At 38.3% G+C, this 27,563-nt stretch overlaps 1 protein-coding gene across 5 annotated transcripts in view; it reads left to right on the top strand.

The window, feature by feature from the left end:
• The first annotated feature begins 267 nt into the window (after window positions 1–267).
• tasp1 (taspase, threonine aspartase, 1) overlaps window positions 268–27,563 on the top strand; it is a 29,993-nt gene continuing 2,697 nt past the window's right edge. The window contains exons 1-14 of one of the 5 annotated variants that reach the window (XM_080288300.1): window positions 268–286; window positions 1,421–1,625; window positions 1,819–1,886; window positions 3,179–3,247; window positions 5,469–5,589; window positions 6,332–6,416; window positions 6,493–6,572; window positions 6,733–6,839; window positions 10,564–10,683; window positions 13,304–13,382; window positions 17,651–17,761; window positions 20,407–20,514; window positions 21,791–21,864; window positions 22,645–22,788. In XM_080288300.1, the coding sequence (XP_080144426.1) occupies window positions 1,463–1,625; window positions 1,819–1,886; window positions 3,179–3,247; window positions 5,469–5,589; window positions 6,332–6,416; window positions 6,493–6,572; window positions 6,733–6,839; window positions 10,564–10,683; window positions 13,304–13,382; window positions 17,651–17,761; window positions 20,407–20,514; window positions 21,791–21,864; window positions 22,645–22,782 (1,323 nt within the window). In that variant the 5' untranslated portion in view covers window positions 268–286; window positions 1,421–1,462 and the 3' untranslated portion in view covers window positions 22,783–22,788. Of the gene's footprint in view, window positions 287–717; window positions 924–1,420; window positions 1,626–1,818; window positions 1,887–3,178; window positions 3,248–5,468; window positions 5,590–6,331; window positions 6,417–6,492; window positions 6,573–6,732; window positions 6,840–10,563; window positions 10,684–13,303; window positions 13,383–17,650; window positions 17,762–20,406; window positions 20,515–21,790; window positions 21,865–22,644; window positions 22,789–27,563 lie in introns of those variants that run through there. The other 4 variants (XM_080288299.1, XM_080288298.1, XM_080288301.1 and 1 more) reach the window with 4 other exon arrangements.

Below are 27,563 nucleotides of genomic sequence, written 5' to 3'. Positions count from 1 at the left end.
ATATCCCCCTAAAATAGCTAAAACTAAAAACAAACTAAAAACTACTTCCAAAAACATTCAGCTTTGATATTAATGAGTTTTTTGGGTTCATTGAAAACATAGTTGTTGTTCAATAATAAAATTATTCCTCAAAAATACAACTTGCCTAATAATTCTGCACTCCCTGTATTATACATCAGCAGAAACTATAAGGACATCAGTTCATAGGGGAACAACAGCAACATTGTTATGAACTTCTTCCTTAACCAGACGCTCTGCAACTAAAGGAAATCCGATGATTTTTCAAGTAAGTACCTCAAAGATATAACAGAGTTCCTTCATCTATGTATTGCTGAAGTGGTAGATTCTGAAAAAGCACATAACATGGGCAAATAACAACAAAAACAATATAATAATACACAAAAACTAATCAGTTGAGTGAATGGCACTTAACCATAGGTTGCGGACGTTAACGCATGCGAGAATTAGAATAATTAGTTTTAACAGAAGTTTCTGAATTGGATGAGAGACTAAATGAACTGAAATTGCTCTTGCTTTTCAAATGATAAAAAATACTGACGTCAAATTAATTTAAAAAAAAAGCATTCAGCGATGACTTTATTTACCTTTATTTTAAAGCTGTCACAAAGTTGCCAACATCAGTACCAGCGTTTACTCTTTATTCCTCTAAAAGTGAGTCTCATCCACGTGTACCAATGTTTGCGCTGAACGTACTTCCTTAGCAACGTGTATCTGAACCAGGAAGCACTTGTGTATCCTTTAGCTAACTAGCTAGCCGTGGATAGCACAGAGTGAAACTGTCTGACAGTAAAGTTTGTTTCAGTTTGATTCATGCTACGTTTTTGCCTGTAAGACATATGCCAGGTGAATGTCGTGATTAGCAGACAGTCGTGTCGCTTACAGGAAAGAAGGGCACGTTGTAAGTAAGGATTGTTTTATTGGTGTGTTAGCGAGCTAACAAGCAAAACACAAGACTGCTAGCTTGACTCGAAGTAACTTATTTGTCTGCAGTGTCCTTCTTATCAACCGTGCACGTAACACAAACGGAATAACGCCTCTTTATTATAAAACAACGTAAATCATAAAGTGGCATGCTTTGCATTAAGTGAAACGACTGTTTTGAAAGTTATTGATAACGTGAACGTTAACGAGATGAGTGATGTCATGGGTGAGAATGGGTACATGAAATGTGTTTTTTTTTATCCACCTCTGGCCCCTGACAATTCAGGATGATCCCCGAAGTTTATTGTTTTTTGTAAATGTGCAAACAGTAACATTAAAAAGAATACAGTGCACGTGAAATTATAGTTTTAAGTCAATGGGAAATCTGTGTAGTTTAGAGCTACTTTGCTGGTATACAAGAGGCTCTTTTCCATAGTGTCGTATTAGACAGAAATGACAATGTCCTTTCCTCTTCCAGGTATGCGATGAAAATGATTTTCTTACCACTGTGTGATAGGCAATGATAGGCTTGACAAATTATGCGGGGGTTATGGAAAGTCTAATGAATTCTGCTGAAGAGAAGCAGCCCTCCTCTCCACTGACCAACTCATGGGCCAAAAAACAGGAATCAAGCAAGAGTCAAAAGCCAAATGGCGTTGGTGGCTTTGTTTTAGTGCATGCAGGTAACTATATATACCATAATTAGTAGGCAGAATCAAGCACAAATATAAATGCAAGTATATTTTTGTTGTATGATATTCACAAAACACCTGCTCACATTTTCTCTTTTCTCAAAAGTATTTCCTGGTTTTAGGGGGTCGTCTATGGTATTTTTAAAGCCTCTTTTGTTCTTTTTCTTTAACGATTTACTTTTAGGTGCAGGATACCATTCAGAATCTAAGGCCAAGGAGTACAAGCATGTATGCAAAAGAGCCTGCCAGCGAGTAAGTTTACCTTTATGCCTGCTATAGCAAACTGCAAACTTGCTATGCTACCCATAATCAGTTCAATGTTAGTAAATGTATTTCTTCTGTCTAAATAACTTGACACTATTCTGCAAAATACTAGCTGATTACAGATAACCTCAACATGGACCATAATTTGAGGTAGCTTTTTATAAAGAATGACCTAATTTGCATGTACATTTACTTTAAACTGTAAATAAATATGTTGGTAGTCATATTTTGTTGACACCTTAGAGTCAATTTTTTTTACTACTGGTTTTCTACTCTTGATTTACTTTATGTAGAGATAGACTTAGTTGTTTTCTGTTTGAGATTGTTTACCAAACTTTTAGCATTTCATCCTAAAAATCAATTTATTGGGATTTTTTGTTTGCTCAGTTTCTCTCTGGTCAGATGGGGAGTCTCTCAGAGCACCTGTCTCCGCATATTTTTCTGTGTTTTGACTGTAGTACTCATACAGAATCATTCCAGTTTTTATTTGCCTGTGTTAATTTCATTTTACAGTGGGAAAGCCTTTGTTGTTTTGCATTCTAAAGCACCCTCTTTTACTTATGTTGAGTTTTATTTATTGTGCTTCCATCCTTAATATTGAGCCCCAGGTTATTTCCAGCACTGTTACAACAAAGCAATACAATAAAGCGGTAGATGCATAAGAAGCTTGTTTCAACACGATGCAGAAACAGTTCCCTTTGAAAATGAGTCTTTTGCTTGTATGCCAATGATAATTTCTTTCCTTGTTAAAAGATTTTAGCAGTCTGTCTGTGTTCTTTTCCTCTCATACACAGACAGACGTGTATCTTTTGATTGATTTTACGGGGGCAAAGTGAAAAACAGCATTTATCTAATCAAACGCATTCTTCATCAAACGAAAATGATGTGTCATGTGACAGAGATATTGTCACACACACTTAGATTAGAAAGAGTGATGTGTTATAATGTTCCATTATGAAATTCCTAATAGTTTCTTTAAGTAGTAAAACATGAATTGTGAAAACATAGTTTTGCCAGTTTTGAAGCAATGTGACTTTTAGACAAGTTGTGAGTCTTTTTAATCTAATGTTTACATCCTTTATGCCTCTTTTTACCTAAACCTGTTAATGTAGAGAGTTTTTTTGTATCTCTTTAGGTTAAATTCAAAGTGTATTTGATAATTGCTTTAAGTTGGGTGCTTCAGGGATATTAAAAAATAACTGACATTATTGTTCATATGAACTGAGTTTAGTTATATATTTACTGTTTTTCACTATAAACCTGTTTTGTTTCTTTTGCAGGCTGTTGACCAGCTCAAAGCTGGGGCACTTGCCGTGGAGGCAGTGGCTGCAGCACTAGTTGAACTTGAGGTTGGTTGGTTCTGATCCAGATGATAGAAAATTAACTTATATTGACACAGTTTTCAGTTACACGAGATCTACAAGTATGTTATGTCCCAGATACACCTTAAAAACAAGTTAACTTTGAAATCCCAGATCACTGGAATGGTTTGCCTTTCAGGTTCTTGAAATAGTCAGACTATTGAGGGGTGACCACTGCACAAATAAATGCTTATTGAGACTAACAACAGTGTCAAGAAAATGGCAGGAGAAGACAAATTTTAAATAAGTCCACTGGGAACCTATTTGACTGCCACCTTACTCTTGAAATATACCCTCCCTGGAGTGTTGAGAAAGTACAAAGTTTCAAGTGTTTGGAGATGTGGCCAATGAAAGAAGGGTGAAACACAACTGCCACTAAATAAAATTCGTAACTTGAAGTACACTAGTAAGACCTGGCCAAGAAATACCCAGCGACAGATTTTCTTTTAAAAGATTTTATGGTCAGATGGCAAGAAAGTGAGTCTTGATGGACCAGACGGATGGGCTCCAGTTTGGATCACTAATATCCGCAGGGCAGCACTTTAAAGCGTAAAGTGTGATGGTATGAAGTGCTACCACTGAGGATGAGCTAACTGGACCTTTTTGTGTTGAATAGCGACTAAAATAAACCCCCAGTCTTACTGACAGTGTCTGGATAATACTTTCTTTAAACAGTAATACAAGTTTGCATTATTCAAGATAACCATAATCTTTGCTGGCTGTGGCAATCCTCCATTAAGATGAAGTTAAGATATACTTTAAGAAAAGCTTTTTTTAAAGTAGTAAAACAAAAAGCTAAAATAAGCAGAATGTATATATAGCTTAATAAATATACATTATATGCATTCAAATAATGGTCTTTTGGGCTGTTCTCAAATCCATTTGAAAGCCTTTGATTGGAGCTTCAGTGAAAGACAGTCTTACAGAGTGAGTGCTTTTAGGGCTCAGAGCAGCTATTCTATATAAATGAAGTGTGGCTACACAAACTGTACTGACTGTTTTTGAATAACTGGCAAAATATTAAAAACTGTATTTTTATTTTGCATTATTTATTTGTTAAACTTCCTCTAAAAATTGAGCACAGCCTGTCTGGAATAAATGTATTTATGAACTGAACTATAGGCTTTTAAGGCAACAATAGTTGAAGTTATTACTTTAGCTCTCTTAGCAAATTATAGGCTGCTTTCTAACCTTCCTTTTATTTAAAAGAAATCTTGAAAGAGCAGTTGTTTCCTTTGCAAACTGATCATTTGCAAAGGAATGGTTTATTTGAAGAGTTTCTGTGCATCATAAGACAGAAACAGCAGTTACAAATTGCTGGACTTAACCTCGAGTACAGTTTGGATGAAGACCCACTGTGTGCAAGTTCTGACCAATACTGTAAAAGGAGTAGCGATTCTTGTGAATTGTGAATGGAATGATTGATAATGGCCGTCTTGCCACAGCATAAGCTCATCAGTCCTTTGGCCAAATGAGCTGACTCTTAATGAAACACTTTCCTCTTGATGTGTCCATATTTCATATTACATACTTGTTATTTTCTGATTTAAAAAATTATTTTTTGTAAGCTTTCCATGCTAGCTGAGATAGACGTACCCTTTTTGTCTTTGCGAAACTGAATACATAAGAAATTCCTTAGAAAGCAGGCAATTAAGAAGTAAATCTAGAATGAAATCACTGAATTGGCCTCAAAAACAAATCATAATTGGATGGTATGAAAAAACACAGGCGTCTGCTTTATCATTCTCATTTCCCCAGAATCTCACAAAATGTACAGTCAGCAGAGTAATAACAGTGTGCGTGTCCCAGGGTCTGATTGCTATTGTGTCACAGAAAGAAGTTTCACAACAGCGGTTTTTGGTTCATAACACTTAAAGTGGTGCTAATTATCTTTCTTTGATTGTTGGTTTTTGGTTGATCATTGTAGCAGTTTTCCTTTAGCAGATCTGTTTTGAAAGTATCCGTGTGTTTGTAAGTGTTGTTGCCTAACCTTCTCTGTGGTAAACATGCTAAATCTGAACGATTTGACAAAGTGACATAGACTTACAATGACCAACTGAAGATCATAAAAAAACAAAGAATGAAGCTTTCTTTTGTGGTTAAAATTTAAAAAAAAAAGAAAAATTTTTCTTCATCATATTCACACTGACAAAACGGTTCATGACAGGCACTGTCTTATTCTGGACTCTGTTCTTTTAATTGTCCTTAGGACTCTCCTTTCACAAATGCTGGCATGGGCTCCAACCTTAATTTGTCAGGGGAAATTGAGTGTGATGCAAGTATCATGGATGGAAAGTCTCTGCATTTTGGCGCCGTAGGAGCTCTTAGTGGTGAGTTACTACATGTGTGGTGATACTTGCATAATACTCATACATTATTGCGCTACATGCACTTCAGTCACCTGGACATATTGACAGTAAGACAAGAATCTAGGTCATATTTTCCTGACAGACTTTTCTACTATTTAAAAACCGCTGGCACCATTAATCATTCCAGTGTGGGATCACCTCATTTTTTTTTTTTTTTAGATGAAGGGCAACCAGGAAGTGTTTTTAATATGTTAATGTTAATACAATCACTGTATTCTGTGTTTTTCTTTAAGGCTTTCAGCAAATGCTTTTTTTTTCCTTCCTTTTTTTCTGCTTTTGCAAGAACTCCAAACAACAGATAAGGTGTGAAAACTGACACTTACCATGCAGTCCAAAATACAACAGATTGTTTTGTTTTTTTTAGCCAGGTCTGCATCATGTTAAGCATTTGGCTTAGCTAGCCAACATGTGCTTTTTATAAAGTCTCGGAATTCTGAAAAAATGAGTTTAAATGGGCTGAAAGAGATTCAGAATTCATAGCTCTACATGTGTGACGATTACTAGCAAAAACAAAAATATGTTACAAAGTAAAAATGTATATATTCATCTTCTAATCTGTTTAGTCTTTTTATTGATTTGCCTCAAGGGTCACAATGATATATGATGTTTAAAAAAAAATAGTTTTGGTGTCTTGATTTATTCACACAGTAATACCATCACTTACTGTGAACTGCAAGCCCTGTAAAAATTCTTCTTCTTTCAGGTATAAGGAACCCAGTAATGGTTGCAAACCGTCTGCTGAGTGAAGCACAGAAAGGGAAACTTTCAGCTGGCAGAATACCACCCTGGTGATTATTGCGGTTAATGAATAACTTTGCGTTAATGTGATGGTGTCCACCCCTAATTTAATTGTTGTTTTCTCAGCTTTTTAGTGGGGCGGGGAGCACATGATTGGGCTGTCAGCCATGGAATACCACCATGCCCTTCAGATAAAATGGCCACCAGTAAGTACTTTTGCACTGATTCGCAAACATAAATTATCCAAGACGCGAATTAACCGCAGTTATAAAGTGACCCCAAAATACTTGCATTTAAAAATATCTAGAAAAACATGGTTGAATTTCTGTGGATGCAGGAAAAAAAAACCTATTTTGTCACACCCAGAGTTCAGTTTATCTGCATACAAGAGGAACAAGCGAAAGATGGAGCTGGCAGAGAAAATGGACACAGGACATAATCAGACAAAGAAAAGACGACAATCAAGTGAAAACGTGAGTGATATGTTGTCAGTTAAAATTTTAACAGTAGTAAGTATATTCTTTCTCAGCTGTGTTATATCCATTCTAACAGTCAGCATGGATAGTTTGCTTTTATTCAGGTAGTTTTTCCTCTCAGCAATCAAATTGTCTTTTCTTCATTCCACAGATTTGACTGTTTTACCATTTATGTCAAACAAAATGCTCTGAACAAGTAGCATTCATTATAATAACAAGGTTATACAGACTTTAGCACTAGCAGTTTTAAAGTGATGGCAGGAAGGAACAGGGACTTTAAAAAATAAGACAGATGGAAAAGTAAGAGAAAAGTAGCAGTTTAACAAAATAAAAGCTTTCAAAAGTGGGATAACAGCCACATATCCACAAAATTCCTTCTGAATAATTCTGAATTTTATAAGACATTTGAAAAATGTAGCAGCTAGAACTGTTAAATAAACTTATAAAGGCAACATCTAATCAATATACTTGGAGCTGTTTGTAGCATTGAACAGAGCAAGCAGTACTCGGACTGTGCGCTGGAATGAAACCTAATGTGATAAACCCAAACCTTCAGACTAACAAAGGCTAGAAAGGGCAGAAACGACAAGAAAAAAGTGCATGTGATTATTATATCGGCAGAAAGTTGAGTCTTAAATGGTTTAATTAGAAATCAGCATGACTCCACATATGACGACTCCACTTGGTGTGTGTTTTTGGTGGTGATTGATGTGGTCAGAAACTCAGGTTATTAAAGGTTATGCAATAAGATATACAGTTCCTATAAAAGCTGTTTACCTATTTAGATTTTTCCCCTTTTGTTCATTAAAAAAAAATAATGGTCATTATAATTTGGCTTTTTTGTTTTTTATGAGAATTTACAAAAACACCTCTTTAATTTATTAAAAACACATGATGTAAAATAACTGAATATTTTCACCCCCTTTAAAGTGACTGACCTATTTCAACTGAGATCCAGCCAGTTGGTGCTAGCAGTCTCACAATTAGTTAAATGGAGGTAACCTGAGTACACTGTGTCTCATGTGATTGTAGAATATAGACATCTGTATCTGGACTGTCCAGGCATAGGTTAATTGGCATTCCTGGCTACAATAACACCATGAAAATAAAACACTCCAAGCAGCTCTGAGAAAATGCAGTTAAAGAAGGAGTTCTTTAAGAAGCGGAGGATATATGGCATGTGTCGTCATAAACTGATTAACAAGGAGGAGACAAATGTGAGATGCCACTAAGACACCTGTGACTGCTCTGAACCTGTTGCCCAGGTTCTAATGGGACAGCAGCACAAACAAAGCCAGTCTGAATTAAAGTTTACCCAGAGGCATGTGGGAGACTCAAAAGTCAAGTGGAAGAACAGAAGGGGTTGTCTAAGAAAGAGTTTTGCGGGCATCAGACTCAATGCTGACACCAAACACCAAACACGTCTGCAAACACGCCACCCCATCGTGAAGCATCATGATGTGGGGATGCTTCTCAGCAGCAGGCCCTGGAAGGCTTCTAAAGGTAGAGAATAAAAGGGAAATCCTGGAGGACATTCAGACTCAGTCTGCAAGAGAACTGCTACTTTGCAGAAGATCTGTTTCTCACCAAGTCAGTCTCTTGAAGCACACTGCGAAAGCTACATGGAAGTGGTTTAAAGACAAAGTGAATGTTGCGGGGCGTCCGAGTCAAAGCTCAGATTTCAGTCTGATAGGGAATTTGTGGCGGTTTTTGAAAAGGGCTGTTCATGCCTGACACAAAGATACATTTTCTCAGTTCTCATGTTCTTCCCAGGGCATCAAAGACAATTGCATTACGAGACAGCTGTGTGGACATTTCCAGGAAAGATTGTTGAGAGTTAGTGCTGACTTTCAGGGCTCCTAGGAGCACAGCTGAAGGGTGGCCTCATGATGAGCTGAAACGCTAACTCCCTCTGCTCCAAACTCACGAGCAGAGGAAGCAGCACAGAAGAGGGTGGGAAAGTTTATCTTGGTTCAGATGTGATTTGTGTTAAATGGAGTAAAACGTGTAAACAGACACAGCCTGATTTGCTTCATTGGATCTGTTTTTGAATTCTATTGTGGTTTATTTAGTTCAGTTACATCAATCGTCTTTATTAATGATATATCCATTAAATGAAAGACTAACATCTAGGACCAGCTGTTTGTTGACTTAGCCGTGATCAAATGGGGTTTGATTCGGTGATTGATTTTTATGTCAAATAGCTAGTTTGCTTAATTAGAGTTAAAAGATTGAGTCACCCAGTTTTCATCTGTCTGCTATGTTTATTTAAAACTTACATATGACAAACACTTAAGATTAATAAGTGGCCATTTGGTGCAGTTAAAGCTGATCTGGAAATAGCTTGTACTCTGATGGGGACGGTCCATGTTGAGAATTTTAATATACTTTACCTCATCTTTAATGTTTCCTCTGCCACTGACATGTAAAATCAGCTAATAGGAAATAACATTATGTATCAAGAATGACTTATGAGAGAGGGATCTCAGAAAAGAATGTTATTGCAGCCTGATTTTAATTTACATGCAAGGCCTTTTCTTTATGGCTCTGTCTTTTTGCCAGCCAGTAAAATCTTTCCAGGGTTGGTACCTGTGTCCTCATGGCGAGATTAAGTGTTATTTTTCCAAAGATGTTCACAAGTGTTACGGTCGTCATTTACTGTGGGGTTCAAATACACTGATCATGTATGACAGGATGGTGTCTGTAGCATTTGAAAATAGCTGGCCTTGGATCTTTTTGGCCTCTGGAGCTCAGGTCCCAGGGGTGATTTAGGAGAGCTGAAAGCAGAGGAGACAAGCTGATCCATTGTTGTTTTTTTTTAACTGTTGTCTTTTTAGTCCAAGGTGTAATCTTCAGTTTCTGGTAGAAGCTGGGTTGTGATCATGTGTAATAATGCCAGTTTGCACATTTGCCCTGTAGAAGTTCATTTGTCATGCAGTCTGACTCATGATGGTTCACAAGGAAGTCACTTCCAAAGCAAACTGCAATCAAGGAAGAAAACAGAGGACTGGAATTCCAGCAGCACATCTTTATGAAATGTGAAGAAAGAGTGGTTCATATTTTCATGCAGTGCTGTCTTAATTTTGGAGTCAGTTCCCTTTTAAAATAGACAAGTAGGCAGCTGTTACCCACTAATGATAGCATTTACTTGAGTTTAGCACTATTGCCAGCATGCACAGTGTAGTGATATTCCATTTTCATTTTTTTCCCTATAAATTCTTTTACTGCGGTGCTAAAATTTGTTGATGTGTTTTCTAAACGCTTGTTAGTTTACGAGTGTTGGTGGATAACACAACATGTGCAGGGAAGTGTAGCCTAGGTCATTTTATGCCGTGCCCTAAAAACACATTATTGCAAGGTGCTAATATTTACTGAAATGGTGGTTAAAAAAGCCTAATAGAAAACAGTTTTTAACAAAAAATAGGAGAACAGCTCATTGACACTGTCACTTCTTCAGGACTGGACTTAAGAGGTGCGAATTAATGAATAGTTGTGAAGACGGTACAAGCAAACAGATGCATACAGAGGTTCCTTCACCTACTAGTGTGATTGTTAGTCAAAAGTTAACATCTCAAGTTCAGAAGGTGATGTTTTTTTGTTTTTTCATTTTGCCACCTCTTATAGTTATAGTTACTTAAAATTGTCATTTGAAGATGTCCTTTTGAATTTCTTAGCTCCTTTTTTGCAGTTCATGTGACTCTTTTCCTTTACTGTCATATAGGGAAATGGCTCAGGGTGCCTCGACACAGTTGGAGCTGTTGTTGTGGACCTGGAGGGGAATGTAGCTGCAGCAGTGTCCAGTGGAGGCTTGGCTATGAAACATCCCGGCAGGGTTGGCCAGGTAATGAAGCCCTTTCCTTCTTTTTATTACAATATCTTTGTCCAGATAATGTCTTTAAATAAATGTTTAATGTAACTCAATTAAATGATAGCTAAAATTATATTTGATGCACTTATTACTATAGACATTTCTTCTGTAGTGAAATATTTCAACATTGTGAGATATCGTTTCTATGTCGTGCATACAGGGCTCTATTTAGAGAACAAAATAAGTGCACTGTGCACCTACATACTGTTTGCGTTTAATGCTAATGTTATGCTGCTGCCTGTAATTGAAGCTCAAAAGATGTCTGTCCGTATCCAAATTATTGCCGTCTAAAAGAGGGAGAATTATTTTTTTTTTTTGCTCCAAATTATGGGCCTCTGGCTTGGGGATAATTTCAGTTTCATGTGTGGCAAGTCAGTAAATCCATTGGAAATGTTTGTTTTTAGTTTGCATGTTCTCCCCGTGTTTGCGTGGATTCTCTCCAGGCACTCGGGCTTCCTCCCAAAGACATGTAGTTAGTGGGGTTAGGTTAATTGGTATTTCTAAATTGTCCATAGGTGTGAATGTGAGTGTGAATGGTTGTCTGTCTCTTGTGTTAGCCCTGCGACAGACTGGCAACCTGTGCAGGGTGTAACCTGCCTCTCACCGTATGGTAGCTGGGATGGGCTCCATCCCCCCCATTGCGCCCCTGACAAGGCTAAGCAGGAGAGAATGGATGGACGTATGCCTGTTTGACTTTAACAGGCAAACATTTTCCTCTTCTTTAATACAGACTTCTTTTCTTCAAATAAAGGTGATATACTAATATAAAAAAAGGCTGAAAAGCTGTAATGTAACATTCTTCCGTGGAGGGGTAAATCTTGGTCTCAAAGCTAGTGTGCCTCCTTCAATTCTCCATAAATGTCCACTGGTCATTGATATTGTTGTAAGTAATTTTACCACCAATTTTTTTTTCAACATTTAGTTGGAAGAGATTTTGTTTTTATTGTTTGTTTGTTTGTTTTTTTGTTTTTTTTGCAAGTAGTGCCTGTTTAAAATCATCCAATTCATTGGGATTCAAATCTGGTCTTTGATGGTGTTTGCATAACCTTCTATTTCTTCTTTTTTGACCCATTTCTCAGTGAATCTGTTAGACCCCTTATGATCATTATTCTGTTAGAAGAGCCAGCTTTACTTTAACTTCAACTTTTGAACAGATGGTCTCACATTATCTTCAAGCACTCTTTGATACGATGCTGGTTTATAGTAAAACCGATGCCTGCAAGCTGTCCAGTCCCAAGGGCATCAAAGCACATTCACACCACGATGTTTTACAGCTGGCATGTAGTTCTTCTTTTTGAAAGTCTGTCTTTGCTCTGTGCCGAACATGTCTCCTCTCACTGTGGCCAAAAAAAACCTCACTCTTTGTTTTTCTCTACCTAGGTCACGTTATTCCCAGTGGTCTGTTCTTAGTTGTCCAAAAACAACAACAGAGCAGTACTATAGTTTTGCCAGTGAACATATAGAGACTTTTTCCTCTTTTTGACATCAGTGTGTTTCTGCAGCTTTTGTTTAATTTTTTTGTAATCAGTCAATTTTCCATGCTTATGTGTTTTTTTTTGTCTGAAGAACAGTGTTGCTTGAAAAAAAGTGTCATTTTTGCTTCAAATTTGCTGCAAGCTGTTAAAAGAATTCCAACCGTTAAACGCAGATATTTTTGGGCGACTTTGGTGGGGACCAAAGCAGAGCTAAAAAAGAGTTGTATATTAGCTTTTGCATTAGATTCCAATCCCATAGTTGGTGGGGAATCTGGGTATAATGAAACTGAAAGCTCAGCAACCATTAAGGACATGCTCTTTAAATGTAACCTGCTTTTGGAGGAAAGTCAAAAAGGATAGAGTTGGAGTGCAAAAAATCACCCTGGGCTTTTTAGACTTGACCAGAAATGTGTTATCAGTAGAGAGGTGGCGCGTCTGCAGTATGTTCTTTGTTAACTCACTATCCACTAAAATCATAGGAGGAAAACAGTGTGCCAGGGTTGTGTGTTACGTGAGTTTTGATCCCCTCTAGTGGCCATAAGTCTAACTGATCAGTGCACCTTATGAAGGGTTAAGGGCAGCAGATTGGACTTTTTCAGGAAGCAGCGGTTGCCAGTAAAGACCCCCAGAGTTTGGTTCCCTTTCTTTTATTTCTCCCATTGCTGCCTGTAATTAACAGAGCTGAAATTTTACTTTTTAATGGAGATAGTCAAAAATAACAACTAGTGGTCTGGGCTCTACTTAATGTTAATTCAAAACTTTTCTTTGAAGAAGAACTTTTACTTCGAGGAAACAAAGGAAGTTGTCATTTTCTATTAAAAGCAGCTTTACGGGAAAAAACAGCCATGTAACAGTTGAGGCTGAACAGAATGAATGAATCAGTGGGATTTACTGCCTCAATCTAATTATCACTTGTAGTGTTAGGAAAACCTGAAGCTCAGAGCAATAGAGCTAGAAAGCCTGGCATGCTGCTTTAGTTAAAGATGTGCAAATATAAATAAGTCTGCTATAACCAACCAGTAACCAAAGTTACTCTTTAAGAAATTATTCTGCTTATTTCAAGGCAAAAGCAATAATCCTTTTCATCTAAGATGTCTTTTTTGTTTTCCATTTCTCAGGCTGCTCACTATGGATGTGGCTGCTGGGCTGAAAATGCCTGTCATATGAACTCTTACTCTACAGCAGTGAGTACCTCAGGTAAACCAGCACATTCTCTGTAATCCACTTTTATAGTTGTGTGTGTTTGTGTGTGTTTGTTTCCACTCTGTTCACTCTGGGTTCACTATTAGCCTCTCTTTTGTTGTTGAGGATGATATGAATCAGTCCGAGCGAGTCAGGCTTCAAAAAGCCTGATAATACTTTCCGATGACCTTCAACTGTTCCCGCTGAGTGATTTCTCATCAGTCACTTCCTCAACTGATTGAGTCATCTTTCTCTACTCTGTGTTAGTCAGCTGCACGCCAGGTGCATTGCAGAGCTCTTTGGATTTTCAGTGACTTGTGACATGGGACACCTGTTGTAGATATGATTGAAGGAGAGCTGCTGGAAGGGCATTGCAGTGTTAAAATGGTGAATTTGTAAAGTGTACTTGTCCAGATTTGGATCATAACTTGACTGGTATAATAGTTGGCAGTTAAATCAAGTATCAACTTCTGCATTTCATGTACTTTTACTTAGCTTTTACTTAGAGTACATGTATAATATAAAAATCTAAATAAAACTAAAAACAAATGCCCCCCCCCCAAAAAAAAAAACAACAACAAAAAAACAAACAAAAAACTATGTGGTCGAGCAGCACTCGACAGGACTTTTACTTGACATCATTATTGTAGTTCAGGATGGCCTAATATGCTTTCTGCTGTCCACAAGCCCTAGAATTTATGATTTGGGTGGTTAGTTCTGCATTTATCTAGAACATTTCACTTAAATTATTAGCTGTCTTGTGGTTTTTATTGGAGCAAACAGTCATGTGAAAATGAATGCTTTTTCGAGGTTTTCTCTATCAGCATATAATTTTAAAAAATCATTTGGTCCTTGTCAGGTTATCAGGTCTAAAATTATTTAAATACAACATCAAATAAATTGCAAACCATGACATACACACACAGGGTCATTTTTTATTTAACAAAAATGAAGCCAAAATGCAGAAGCAGTGTGTGAAAAACACACGCACACAAAATGATTTGGTATCTTGTAGAACCACCTTTAGCAGCAATAACTTAGTAACTTATAAGTAATCATTTTCTGTTTGTTTTTATCAGTGTCTCTTATCGTTGTAGAGATCATTTTGGCCACTTTTTACGCTTTTCAGACATTCCCACTGTTTTTTTAAGGTCTTTGCACAGTATTTAATTCAGGTTGAGGTTCAGACTTTGACTGGTCCATTGCAACATCTTGATTCTTTTCTTTTTCAGCCGTTCTGTTGTAGATTTGCTGCTGTGTTTGGAATCACTGTTTTCTCACAATATCCAATTTGGGTTAAGTTTTAGCTGTTGGACAGATGGCCTCACTTTGACTCCAGATACTTTGATATACAGAAGAGTTCATGGTTGACTCAAAGACTGCAAATAGCCAGAATCATAACCGTCGTTTGGTTATTGCTAAATGTGGTGCTGTGCATTAAGTCCAGACGTCTTGGTCTCGTTCTGTCCAAAGAACATCATTCCAAAAGTCTTTGTTCAGATCTAAACTGTGTTGCCACAGTGTTTTTTAGAGAGAAGAGACTTTCTTCTGCAAAGCCACACTTATTCAATTTTTTTCCTAATTTTATTGCTATGAACTTTAACATTTAACATACTAACCGAGGCCTCTAGAGTCCGAGATGTAGCTTCATTGGGGCTTTTGCAGTTTGGTTTGACCTTGGGGTAAATTTGCTGGGAAGATCGGCACAAATGTTTTCCACTTGTAAATAAACTTTCTCACTGTAGAATTGATGGACTTTAAATTGTTTGGAAATGGCCTTATAACCCTTCCCAGATTGATAGGGAGCAACAGCTGCTTCTCTAAGATAATGGCTGATGTCTTTCCTCCTTGGCATTGAGCTAACATGCACCTGAATGCTCCAGACCAGCAAATTACCAAAACTTTTGCTTTTATAGAGGTGTCACACTACCTTAATTCCTATAGAAGCAGTAACAATTTACTTAGTTTTTCACAAATGCTTTTGGCGTCATTTTTGTTAAATGAATAAAGACATTTGACAAGTTTCATGTGTTGTTGTTCATCTGAAAGTGTATTTAACTAATTTTAAGACATGCTAAGGACTTTATGCTTTTTCATCCAGTCTGGTTTGGTGAGGATCTGTCATTTGCTTGCCGTCTGTAGGTTAAAGGTGATAGGCCGGATACATTTCAGCAGCTCTGTTCAGCATTTCTTACATTAAACAAGCAGTATATGACAACTGTTGTGGTAGTGGTCTGTTGTTCATTAATTATCCAAGAAGATCAAGTGTAGGCTGCATGTTTGATATTTGCGCTGTGTGCATTCTCACCCTGTCTTCCTATATTGTGGCTTTGTCTTTGAAGTGAGTGAAAAAAAGGAGCGAGCCGTATGGGTTCAGAGAGCATAATGTGTGTTCCAGTACAACACCTGTCTTTCATTTCCTAACATGAAAGATGTTTCCATCAAAAAGAAACAGAAAGAGTCATTTCCATTCTGACACAAGGAGTGTGATCCTCACCCCGAATGTCCCTTTCTTCCCTCCACCACACCAACACATTGCCCGTCCACGCACCCGCCCTCTCTCCTTCCCACCTCTTCCACTGTAGTCAGTTTTGTAATATGCGGCTCATGTGTGTCTTTGTTTTATTGCTTCATCTGGCCTTTACTTTGCTGCGGCCAGCGAGACAACAACTCACAAAGTTTACTGTTTACTCGTGCCGCTGTCGGCTGTCACATACTGTGTCCACATTTGTTGGTCTTTTTGGGGTTTTTTTTCCTGGTGAGTTGCTGCTTTAGGTTTCTTTCTGCCGTCCTAATTCAACTGTGTTTGCGCTGCCATAATATCCAGTTCCCTTTAGACTCGTGGGGGTTTATGGTAAACACAGCACAAAAGGCACAGTACATTGCCAATACAGTTTTCTACTTGCCTTAAAAAAAGGACTTCAAATTGCTCCGGGCGTTTGTTCTCCACAGTTACTGACCTGCATTCAGTTCTGTTGTAGTTACCTGTTTTTTATGGGGCCTTCATTTGTGTTTACAGAAACAATGAGGCCATATTCTTCAGTCTTTATGGGTTTTCACAGGAGCCTTTGCCAGATGTGTTTTGTTTACAATTTAAGATTTTTTTGTCTTGTTCTCCGGTACGTGCAAACTTTACATGTGAGAAAGGCTTTATTGTAAGCATGCAGTTTGCATTCAGCAACTGTCTTTTCCTTAAAAACAGCAATATGTTGGATTTAATGTTTGCTCTTTAAGGAATAAGTAGCATATTATCTCTGATATAAAAAGGCACACCTGCTATGTTTTGACTTGGAAGTGGTTGAAGGTAATGTGAGAGACTGAGCAGGCTGCCCATGCTTTTATGGTTCCTGGTTTCCCTGAATTCTTAACAAAATGCTTTGTTTCTCTCCTTGGAGTATTTACCGCATGCACCATGAAGGAAGCACATCAGACAGATTCAGGTGGCTACCACAATCAATTGGAGCTAGCAGGGTTAGCGGGGTTAGGTTTTTCTTATAGCAAACAACCTCTATACTGCAGTTTTATTTCTGTGTACTCTAAAATTATTATTATTATTATTTCTATTTAGTTGTACATGCAGTCACTACACTGCTTTTATAAATATTAAACAGTGATCTGATCAAAAATAGTTTCTTTTCCTTAGACAAACTTGTAAAATCTTGTTTCTAAAAATGCATATTACAGTAACATAGAAATTCTAAACCTGTTTAAATAAAAATGATGCGTGAATGTGTCATGACGATAGAAGTAAGTATGGCTCTCTGCACACCCTGCAGTTGTGCCGGGAGCCAGCTACAGCACAGGATTTACAGAGGGGGAATTAATACTGGGTGTTTGGCAGTTTTAAAGCTCCAAAACTAGCTGGGATCAAGGCAGGGAAAACTGAAACAAAAACCCTCTCTTTGTAATCACTGTCAGTGTACCCATGAGCAAGGCAGCTGTACTTTAGAAGTGATTTCAGTATTACCTGAAATAAAAACTGCCTAATTACACTTGTGAGAATATGCCAAAGGATTGCATTATCATTTTTATTTTTATTTGAACTCAATAAACAAAACTTAACCCTTTGATATTTAGAATAGCTTCCATTATATACCTAATAACCAGATAAATAATATAATCTAATAATAAATAAAGATTTTTTTTTTTTACAAGTTTTAAAAGACTTTTTTAAGACTTTCACGTGCTTTGGATTTGAAAGGAAGTTGTTTAGTCTAGATGTGCCAAAAGTCTCTAAAAGTTAACTCTGTTTATTATGTGTGTCATTTTGTGTCTTTTGCCAGGCTGCGGGGAGCATCTGATTCGCACCATGCTGGCACGGGAATGCTCTGCTGCCATGCAGTCTGAAGATGCCCACCAAGCCCTGCTGGAGGCTATGCAAAACAAGTTCATCAGTGAGTCACACACATGTAGCCTGATTACCGCTCTTTTCCATACACACAGATTTGTCAGCCAAGAACGTGTTTGTGAGAAACACGTGGAGAGAATTATACAAACAGATGTTGCATAACATAAGAAATGAGAGAACAACTGGAAACGTTGGAAATTATAGAATCAGAGACAGCTTTTGATTTATGGTTCCTTTTCACTGTTTAAAAAGGGCCTTCAAATGGTGCACACATCATAGCTGACAGCCACAGATAATTTTGGAAGACATGCTTGTTTTGTTGAAAGTTTATAGGTTTATATGAAGAGCTTTTTTTTAGTTTTTTGACTTATTCTCAGAAGTGGTCAGTTTTTGAAAGCCTTGTTAACCGTGTTTGCTGTGCCTGTGAATGACCACTGGGATAGTTCAGAGCAGAGGGAAAAAGGACATATGGAAACATGTGGTGGTTTCTGCCTTGTTCCGGCCTTCTTTAGAAGTCCGTCTCAATTTGGCTTCGTCCGTCTCAATTTATTCAAACAAAGCTGCGCAAATCCTGTCTTTGCAGAACGCATGTTAACAGTAGGAATGAGACAGGAATGTTGTTATGTTATTAATATTGCCACAACATCATATTAATGTTGCTTCTGTACAGTCATGGCAATTTACCCGTTGCATTGTTAAGATGTCATAGGTTTGTGTCAAATACAAAAATGTGATTTATGCAGCAGTGGGACAATGACAAACTCAGCATGTTCCTGTTGGATAAATGGATCAAACAGGACTTTCGCCCTGGACACTGCGGTTTGATTTTGATTTGCATTTTTTTGCAGTTTTTAAATGTTGCCTGGTTAAGGTTAAGATCCTGATTTTTCACTCTCTTCGTTCTTGTATGTGACCATTTTCAGAGGAATGTTTTGTTTGTTTGTTAAGCCATGGAAGTTATTAAGGGATGAGCAATTTTAAATAGTATTTTTGGGCAAAAACACATCATTTGTTCCCATTTCTTTAGTTGAATAGATGCAAAATCCCAAATCTAACATAGTTTAACAGGCATAAAAAAGTTTTTTTTTTTGTACCAAAAAGGTAATTTCCAAAGAGTTATATACCCAAACCTTGGCATATCTCAGCGTGGTGTGCAGTGTGTTGTTAAAAATTTTGATGAAACTCGTCAAGTGGGTTACAAAAGAAAAGTGAAAAGAAAGACAAAAGAAGTGGCAGGTCTAAAAAAACAGTATCTATAGCAAATGAACAGCATCTGAAAGTAAGAAACAGGAAAAAATCCAACACAGACCTGACACAGGACCTGAGGGATACATCTGACTAACAGCTGATCCATCTACTGTTCACCAAAGCCTCATCAGAAATCGTCTCAGTGGAAGGGTGGTTGTCAAGAAGCCATTCTTAATGAAGGGAAACGGGGAGAAAAACTGAAAATCTGCAAGAAGTGGACTGAAAATCAGTGATAACAGGTCTTATGAAATGTTACATTTCTGGTTCAGTGTATGAAGTGTCAGAAAAGGGAGAGTGAGTTTTGTGTTTTACAGCCATATTTAAAACATGATGGTGGCTCAAAACCTTTACACAAAACCGTAGATAGAACACGGCAATGTCAGGTGATTCAGTCTATAGCAGCGGTCCCCAACCCCCAGGCCCTGGACCGGTACCGGTCCGCTGGTCTACAGAATAAAACACTTTTAAACACTTCAAAAAAATATTTTTGTTTAATGCTAATAAAAGATTGTAGTGCCATAGACACACCTGCCAAGTACATATCGAATGGGGTGATATTTCAAAAATGTTCATTTCTGTTTATTTATTGTTAAATTCTTGCTGCAGGCTAAATAATGGAGTTTTTGATGGAATATTTTGCCTTTTTGAAAATGTAGAACAAATATCTGTTCTTGTGTGTGAACGCTGTCCAAGCTACACAAACACAGACACACACACACACACACACAGTGTTTTATAGAGTGAAGGGAACATTACGACATGGAACCAAAATCTGAGTGAAATGCAACAAAAGAACAATGGTATGCAGACACAACAATATTTATATCAGTTGCACCAAATAGTCCTGTTTTCCTTTGCTCATTGCTGTGTTGAGACATTTCAAGTCATGCTATAGCTGTTTATAGATTGTTTTTTTCCAAACCGAGCCCTTTCTTCTTTTATTGCGCTAGGCTAATGGCCGCGTCCAAGTTTTTCTGTATATACAACACCTCATTGAAGTTTGTCTCTCCTGGAATTTAGTCAGGGAGCAAGAACGGCCCTTTCTTTATGTGTTATTAAAGTCAGCTGAAACATATTTGAGCATTATTTAGATCTTAAAATGAAGCCTTGTGTTATAACAGTACATACAGTATGTAGAGTTAAAATGACACTACCTGTTATTCACTATTTCTGGGTTAAATCCTGATAAAACTGATGTAATTATTTCAATTTGTATAATTTGGATATAAAGGGAGAGAATTGGATTGGAAAGTTTTGTTGCTCGTACATCAAAGGTTGTGTATTGCCTAATTATGTCATGCTATGCTTGGTTTTATGTTTTAGGGTTGGAAAACGAAAAAAGTATGAGACATTATTGATTAACGAGAACCTTTCTTTTCCTTTTTTTAAACACATATGCCATTTTCAATCATCTTAAATGTATTGTTTTTCCTCTGTGTCCAGGTTCACCCATTCTGGCCAGTGAAGATCGTGTTTTGGGGGGAGTAATTGTCTTGCGATGTTGCAGATGTGTGGAGGCTCAGCCGTCTCAAAATTTTCAGGGTATACTGGGTAAGATGTTAATAATTTCAAGACTTGGCTGGTTAAATTGACAGGTTGGTAATAAAATGGATAAACAGACAAAAGTCGTCTCTTTTCGTGGCAGCTGCCAGCATCAGATGGTTCGTGAGCCATATATAAAAACTTTAAATCCAAGCAGACGGTAGTAACACTGGTGTCCAGTCCATCTCCTCCGTGCCTGCGACGGCATCATTACAGAAATTTACGTTACATTTTTTTGATTGGCAGCTGGAATTTAATTTACAGCTGTTCCCTAAATGCCGCACATGACTGCAGTAGTTATGAAAGTACAAAAACAAGAAAAAGACAACTTTGATCCAGACTTCAAACTCGACACTGCAATTCTTTGGGTTCCTTGTAGTGCACCCACCAAGAGTGAAGTGGTTAGGATGAAGTGTTGTTGAGAAATGTGAAGAAAGCACAGACATAGGGTGACTCCTTGATTTATTAGTGAGATGTTAAGACAGAAGAGAAGGCACTGTGGCTTTCCTGGCAGGTGGTCTGTGTTTTAACTTGCACAATCAGGCTTTGGTTTCACACCCTTCATCTCAGATTTAAGCAGAGACCTCCCACTATGGAATCAACCACTAATCTTCAGAGAAGTGGAGGCCTTCTGAATACTGCCAACTGATTGTATTGATAGATTTGGTTTCTCTGCCCAGAGCTTAGGAGAATGATCCTACTTTCTGGATTTCTACTATTATGGAGTTGACCTCAGTGCTCATTGTGTCCAGTTCAAAGTTTGGGCTCTTTATGTTTTCATAAATCTTTTGTTTTAACTCCAAATCATGGAGTGCAACATAAAACATTAAGTCTGCATGGATAATAAAATATTTTCAGTTGACACTGAATGATGTGCAGACCCCGTTTTGATGTTGTGTACGTAGCGCAGCTTTTGTGCTGTGTCACCTACCACAGATTGCTGTTGATTTACATGAATAAACATCATGTCGACCACATCCTTTTGGTGCAGTAATTGAGTTTACATTTCACCTCTCAAGTTCTGCTATTCTATGCAATTATGTCACAACTGCCAGTCATATATTTTCATTGTAATGGGCATGTTCGGTGCTAAGTCCACCGGCTCACCCGCCTGATGTTCTTCTTCGGCAGGATTACTCATTTCTGTTCGCTTTAGGAAATCGAACCTTTCGTTCTGTATGGTTTCCTGTTTCTATCAAACCTTTGCTCCGGCTGCTAAATCTGTGTATGGATATTTGTGTATGAAGACTTGGTGTTTGTAACCTGTATCTGTCTTTATTTACAGTGGAGTTCCTGTGGAGTCACACCACAGAAAGCATGTGTGTTGGCTACATGTCTGCTCAAGATAGCAAAGCAAAGGTGAGATTTGAATTAGCCAACCAACTAAACTGAAACATATTATAATTAAATACAGTCTTAAAGTGAGCTTACAATGGTTGCATCTTTGACCAATGCCAAAGGCTGGCTTTAAATAGCTTGTCTCCTTTTTTAGCTTTCAGTTCAAAGATTTTTTGGTAGTTTGTGGTATATGCTTCGGTCCTGTGCATTGTGACGGGAACTTTTGCCCACGTTCACCAAACAGGAGCCACATGGGTCCACCCTCCTCCCTCAAGAGGGTCCAGTGCTTTATGAGTTGAGTGAATGAAATGAAGCATATTTTTGTATTTTAGCCGAGCACTTTTTATTTAATTTCTTATGAAAAACAAAAAACTTTTTCTTTTCTTTTTTTTGCGGTGGGGTGCATTGTGTATTGGTATGGTATACTGGGTAATAAATGTCACTTTTATGTCTGCTGTCATAGAATGATATTTAAAAAAGGCATCTCTGAGCCTTTTTAAGATATTGTTGCTGTGGTTTCTTAAGCAGTAGGGGCCAGTGGCCTGGTCTCCTGGCTCTAAGTGGAGTCTCAGCTCGCACTGATTTGTTTGGCTAATGTATCTTTGTCACTCTGTATGAAGAGAGGGCACTGTTGTTGAAGTCTGGTTCAGATTTCAAAGTGTTTGTCCTGTGTCCCCTGGCTCCACCTCACTCACCCGTCTTTTCCACCCTCTCTCTCTCTCTTTCTTTCCCTTTATTTCTCTCTCTCGTGGTCTGCCTCTCTCATCACCCTCTCTCTGTGGCCACTACCTGGTCTTAAAGTACCATAAAGTTTACAGAAAGTCATGCGCCACTGGGGATATCAGTATCAATCTGCATATTTGTCAGATTTGCTCTGTGCATGGGGCTCTGGGATGGAATGTGAGCTTGCACGCTGTCCTGTCATGGCAGTGCCAATAGAGAGAGGTAAGCAGAGGACAGTGAACATAAAGTCCCTGTTTGTAACTCTGTTTTGTTTGCTTTGTTATGTTCAATTTGCAGTCCTCCACCCGCTCTCCCTCCGCCCCACACACTCACATAAAGTTAACATGTGGGGTGGGTTTACTGCTGCTACAGCAAAATGTCAGTTCCATAATCATTTGTGAATGATTCAGCCATAAATAAAGTACAACATCAAAATCCATCTGCTGCTATTTTTTTAATGTCAGTGACAGGTAGGAGGCATTAAATCATCACGTGACTACTGAAGCACAATATGTTTTGATATTAACCAGATAATAGAGAAGAATTTGATTCCCAAGACAGCTAGCGTCATGAAAGCAGGATTCAAATGTGGTGGTCTTTTACTGTTCCACACATTTTCTTTTTGCCCCTTTGGCTCAAGCTGCTGTGTTGACAGAGTTCGAAGTAGTGCAGTGTGCTCGGGAAGAGCATTTGTAGGCTACCCTTTAATCTAAACAGCAGAAACGTCTAGGGTCTGGGTCCCAAAGAAGCACTCAAGTAGCTTTAAAATCTACTGTGGTGAAGTCACCAAGCATCACTCCATTGAGATATGCATGCAAAAATGTTCTTTGTAAAGTGCTTGTGCTCAGTGGGTGGAGATCCAGAAATATCATCTGTCAGTAGTGGTTTCTGGGTCTCTTGGGGGAGGGTATCCACTTCCTCTTGTGGGGCGATTGGTGATACAGTGATATTGGAGAGTGCAGCCAAGAAGACAGCTGCTCCACCAAATCTCACACGGCTCTAACAGAGACTGAGTAGCTTGTTGTTGTGAAACTGAAGTTATGATGTGTCTCTGTGCCTGACCATCTGCATACCAGAGCAATGTGGCAATCCTGTCCTTTATGCCTACTGAGAACAGAGCCAAAGAGGAGCACTTTAATGCTGCCGGGCTCCAGTCGTGTCTCCTGTGGTCTCTAGAGTATGGAGGCACAGGAAGTGCCACCTGCGTGTCTTTACGGCAGACCTGTGATGATTCTGGCTAACAGGCAGGAAGCAGAAGAGAATAGGCTATGAGTTTGGGGGACATAAGTCATCTTGAGAGGGAGTATTCAGTTCAGTTTAGGTCTTACTTTGTAAGAAGAAAATTTTTAATTTTAATAGTATTTTGGATTTATCAAGGAGCCAATTGAGAGAAGCTAATATGGGAGAAATATGATTTCCTTTTCACGTCCTGCTGAGTACTTTTGCTTAATAATGCATTACAGTAGTCTAGTTTAGAATTTTAAACCTTCGGACCGAACAGGATGTTTCTAATTTTAGCAGTAGAGAGCAGATGGAGGAAGGCAGTCCAGTGTATTTGTTTAATGGGACTGTTATAGGATATATCCTCATCAGAAATGCTCCAAAGCGCCTCACACTAATATGGAAGGCTAAGGTCAAGCTATCAAGAATTAAGAACCAGGTTAGAAGGCCAAGTCTGATAACTTTTGTCTGAATTTGAAAGCAGAAAATTAAACATCATTCAGGTCTTTATGCCTTTAAGAGTTGCCCGTACTTTAACTAATGTATTTGTAGCATTTGACTTCATAGATAAATACAGTAGGGTGTTATCTGCATAGTAATGGCATTTTCAAATAAAATTGGCTAGGGGAAGCAAGTATAATGCAAAGCCTTAGTCTTAGAGTCTAAATCTTGCTCTTTAGCACCAGGAGCAGAGCAAGTAACAGGGAATGAGTGCCTCTAGTGAAGATTTGGCTGACTGTGTTGCTGTAAATCTGTTATAAAGAAAATCAGTTGTATGGAGTCATATTTTGATTTGATTTTAGTCGGCTGGCCTAACATTTCTGAGTTTAAGCCAATTTTCTGTGCATTTGGTTGCCTGTTTTCTAAGCATAAAGAGTCACAGCCATACACTGGCTCAGCTGCTGTTCAGCAGACATTCCTCCCATTCCTATTCGCTGGGCATTTCAAACCACCCAGAGTCCATCTACCGCTGCTTTTCCATGATAAGAACATGAAAGAGCTGAGCAGGAGTATTTAGGCCAGAGGTCAGGTTGGATTTCTATTCTTTTACAGTGTTTTAGTGAGATTTACATGCATGTATTTTTTATGACCGATCAATATCTAGATTGAATTGCTGCAGGCCAGTCAAAAAAAATCTCAGGCCAGATTGTTTGACACTGCTGGAAACTCTGCTCCGGTTTTTCTTTCTTCTCAGTCAGATGTTGTTTCTAAGGAAAGTCGAGTCTGCGTCCTAATCTTTTAGACGTTAGACTGTGAAATGGCAGCGGTGCAGAAGAGTGAGAGCATCTGGTTTTATTCAAACACTCACCTTTGTTTGCATTGGATAGACATCAGAACATCAAGCTGTGTTTTACAGAAACACACAAAACTGCACGGACAAGCCAGTGGCGGTACTTCTGAAACGGACCATTGTTATATGATGATTGTCATGATTGGACAGATGAAAGAGAAGTAAAGGATCCACAACACAGCGAATATGGCTCTGTTTCCTCCTTGTGGACATCATTACCACTATAAAGATTTTTAAGGCCAGACACAATCAAATGGCGTGCAACTCAGGCCTTATGGTTATTGTCTGCTTTGTGTATTACACGACAGACGTCTTTTCTTATGTTACATGCTGTTTTTATTATCCATTTTGCAGGGAGAATAAATAGCATATGATTGTTTTTGTTATTTATTTTTATATTTTCAAAGAATGTGGAAACCACAAGAGAAAAACAACAGCGTAGTCATAGAGCTAAATTTACCCTTTGGTCTATGCTGTGGTGTTAATGAGTGGCTTCTCCTCACTCCTAAACACATTCATATCTCCAAAGAATGTTGTTTTTCTCTGACAGATACAATGGAAATGTGTTTTTCATGTGATATTTTAACTCAGTCGTAGTCCTGTCATGTGGTCACTTTAGTCACAGGGTAACGAACTGACAAGAGGCTCACTGTAGGTTTGCATGCTGTCATTTTCTTTCTGTCTGTCCTGCCCCGCTGTCACATAATTCTACATCTCATTGCTTTACTTTTAACCTGTCTGGCTTTTATATTTAGCTTGTGCTGCTTTTTGCAAGCCTGGGTTTTGCATCAAGGAATCATTGCAAACTAAACTGGAAGACAAGTTATGTTGGGGATCGCCAACAGATGGTGTTACAATCACGGTTACAAGCTCCTGTTTTTAATTAAACTGGTTATCACCGGTTGCTGTGAAGTGAATTGGTCACTGATATTGACTAGCACAGCGACAAGGTTTGAGTCTTAGCATTTGTATTAATGAGCATAATAGCTAAAAGAATGTATTGTTTTTGTTCTTGTGAGTCAAATTACTGCTGCAGACTAAAATAAGTTATTATCAAGGTGATAAGGAGTATTTTTTCAACTGATGGTAGTCACTAAGTTTGGAAAAGGCCTGTATACACTCACCGTCCACTTCATTGGCTACTTTTGCCAATGAAAAGTCTGAAGGCAAAAGGGCCTCGTGGCGTAGATTCAACGAGATGCCGGACATTTTTCATCAGAGAGCATTTTTTCAGTCTTCTATTGTTCCATTTTTGTGAGCCCATGTGATCTCTAGCCCTGGTTTCCTGTTCCTAGCTAATTGCATTGACATCGAGTGTGGTCTTGTGCTGTTATAGCCCATCTGCTTCAAGGTTCAGCAGTCAAAGATGCTCTTCTGCATACATTGGTTGTGGTTATTTGAGTTACAGTTGCCTTAGGTCAGCTTGAAGCAGTTTGACTATTCGCTTCTGACATCGACGAGACCTTTTTACCCAAAGAACTGCTGCTCACACGATGTTTTCTCTTTTTCAGACCATTCTCTGACAACCCTAGAGATAACTATGTGGGAAAATCCAAGCACATCAGCAGTTTCTGAAATGCAGGCCAGGCTGTCTGGCACCAGCAAACATGGCACATTCAAAGTCACTTAAACCACGTTGCATTCTGCATTCGTCAACATTCTGCTGCTCAATTTGAATTTCAGCAGGTCGCCTTGACCATGTCTGCATGCCATGTGATTGGCTGATTAGGTATTTGCATTAATGAGCAATTGAAGTACCAGCCCATAAACCGTTAAGCATTTAACCAAACATCGAGGTGGAACGGTTGTTTATTTACAGTATTTCTGTTTGCAGTTGTTTCTCCACACTTCACAGGTTGTAGTGTATTTTTTTCATTCATACCTCCCTTTTTAAAAACGAATATTTATACCTTTTTAGTTTTTGATTATTCCTCCAGATAGAGAGAGACCTTTTAAATATGAGTGAGCTTTTTATTGTTTGCACATAAGGCTGCAGCGTTATTTGTCTGACTTGTGCCACCAAAGTGTCGGGACATCTGTTGTGTGATTTCTGAGCCTGAAGCATCCTCGCTACTTTGTCCCAGTTCATGTAAAACACATGCAGTGCTCTTGGCCCTGCAGTGCTGTCATTACTCACTTGTTTGGTTTACTGAGCCTTTGACTCTTCCTGCTGACTAAGTCGCGCTGTCCTTTCTGTCAGCTAAAAGCAAAATTAAGATCTTAACATGTGGCACGAATTTGAATCGGAGTGGGAGCAGGGCACAAGATCATTGTCAGACACAAGCACGGATATATGCATTGAGAAAGCTAGCAGGTAACTGCACACAGTTTGAGCTGTATAGTCAGTGAGGTAAAGACGTGTTTTTTTCTCCTTGGCATGCAAACATCTGAAGGAAAACATTTAGCTTGTCAACATTAGTTTATTATAACTCACTACAGACCTTCACTCAAAACCATTTAAATTAGGGCTTTCCTTAACCTTGTC

Source organism: Astatotilapia calliptera, chromosome 13 (genome assembly GCF_964374335.1).
Source record: "Astatotilapia calliptera chromosome 13, fAstCal68.1, whole genome shotgun sequence".
Taxonomy (NCBI): Eukaryota; Metazoa; Chordata; class Actinopteri; order Cichliformes; family Cichlidae; genus Astatotilapia; species Astatotilapia calliptera.
The sequence above is the reverse complement of the archived record's forward strand: the minus strand, read 5'-3'. Positions and strand labels throughout refer to the sequence as shown.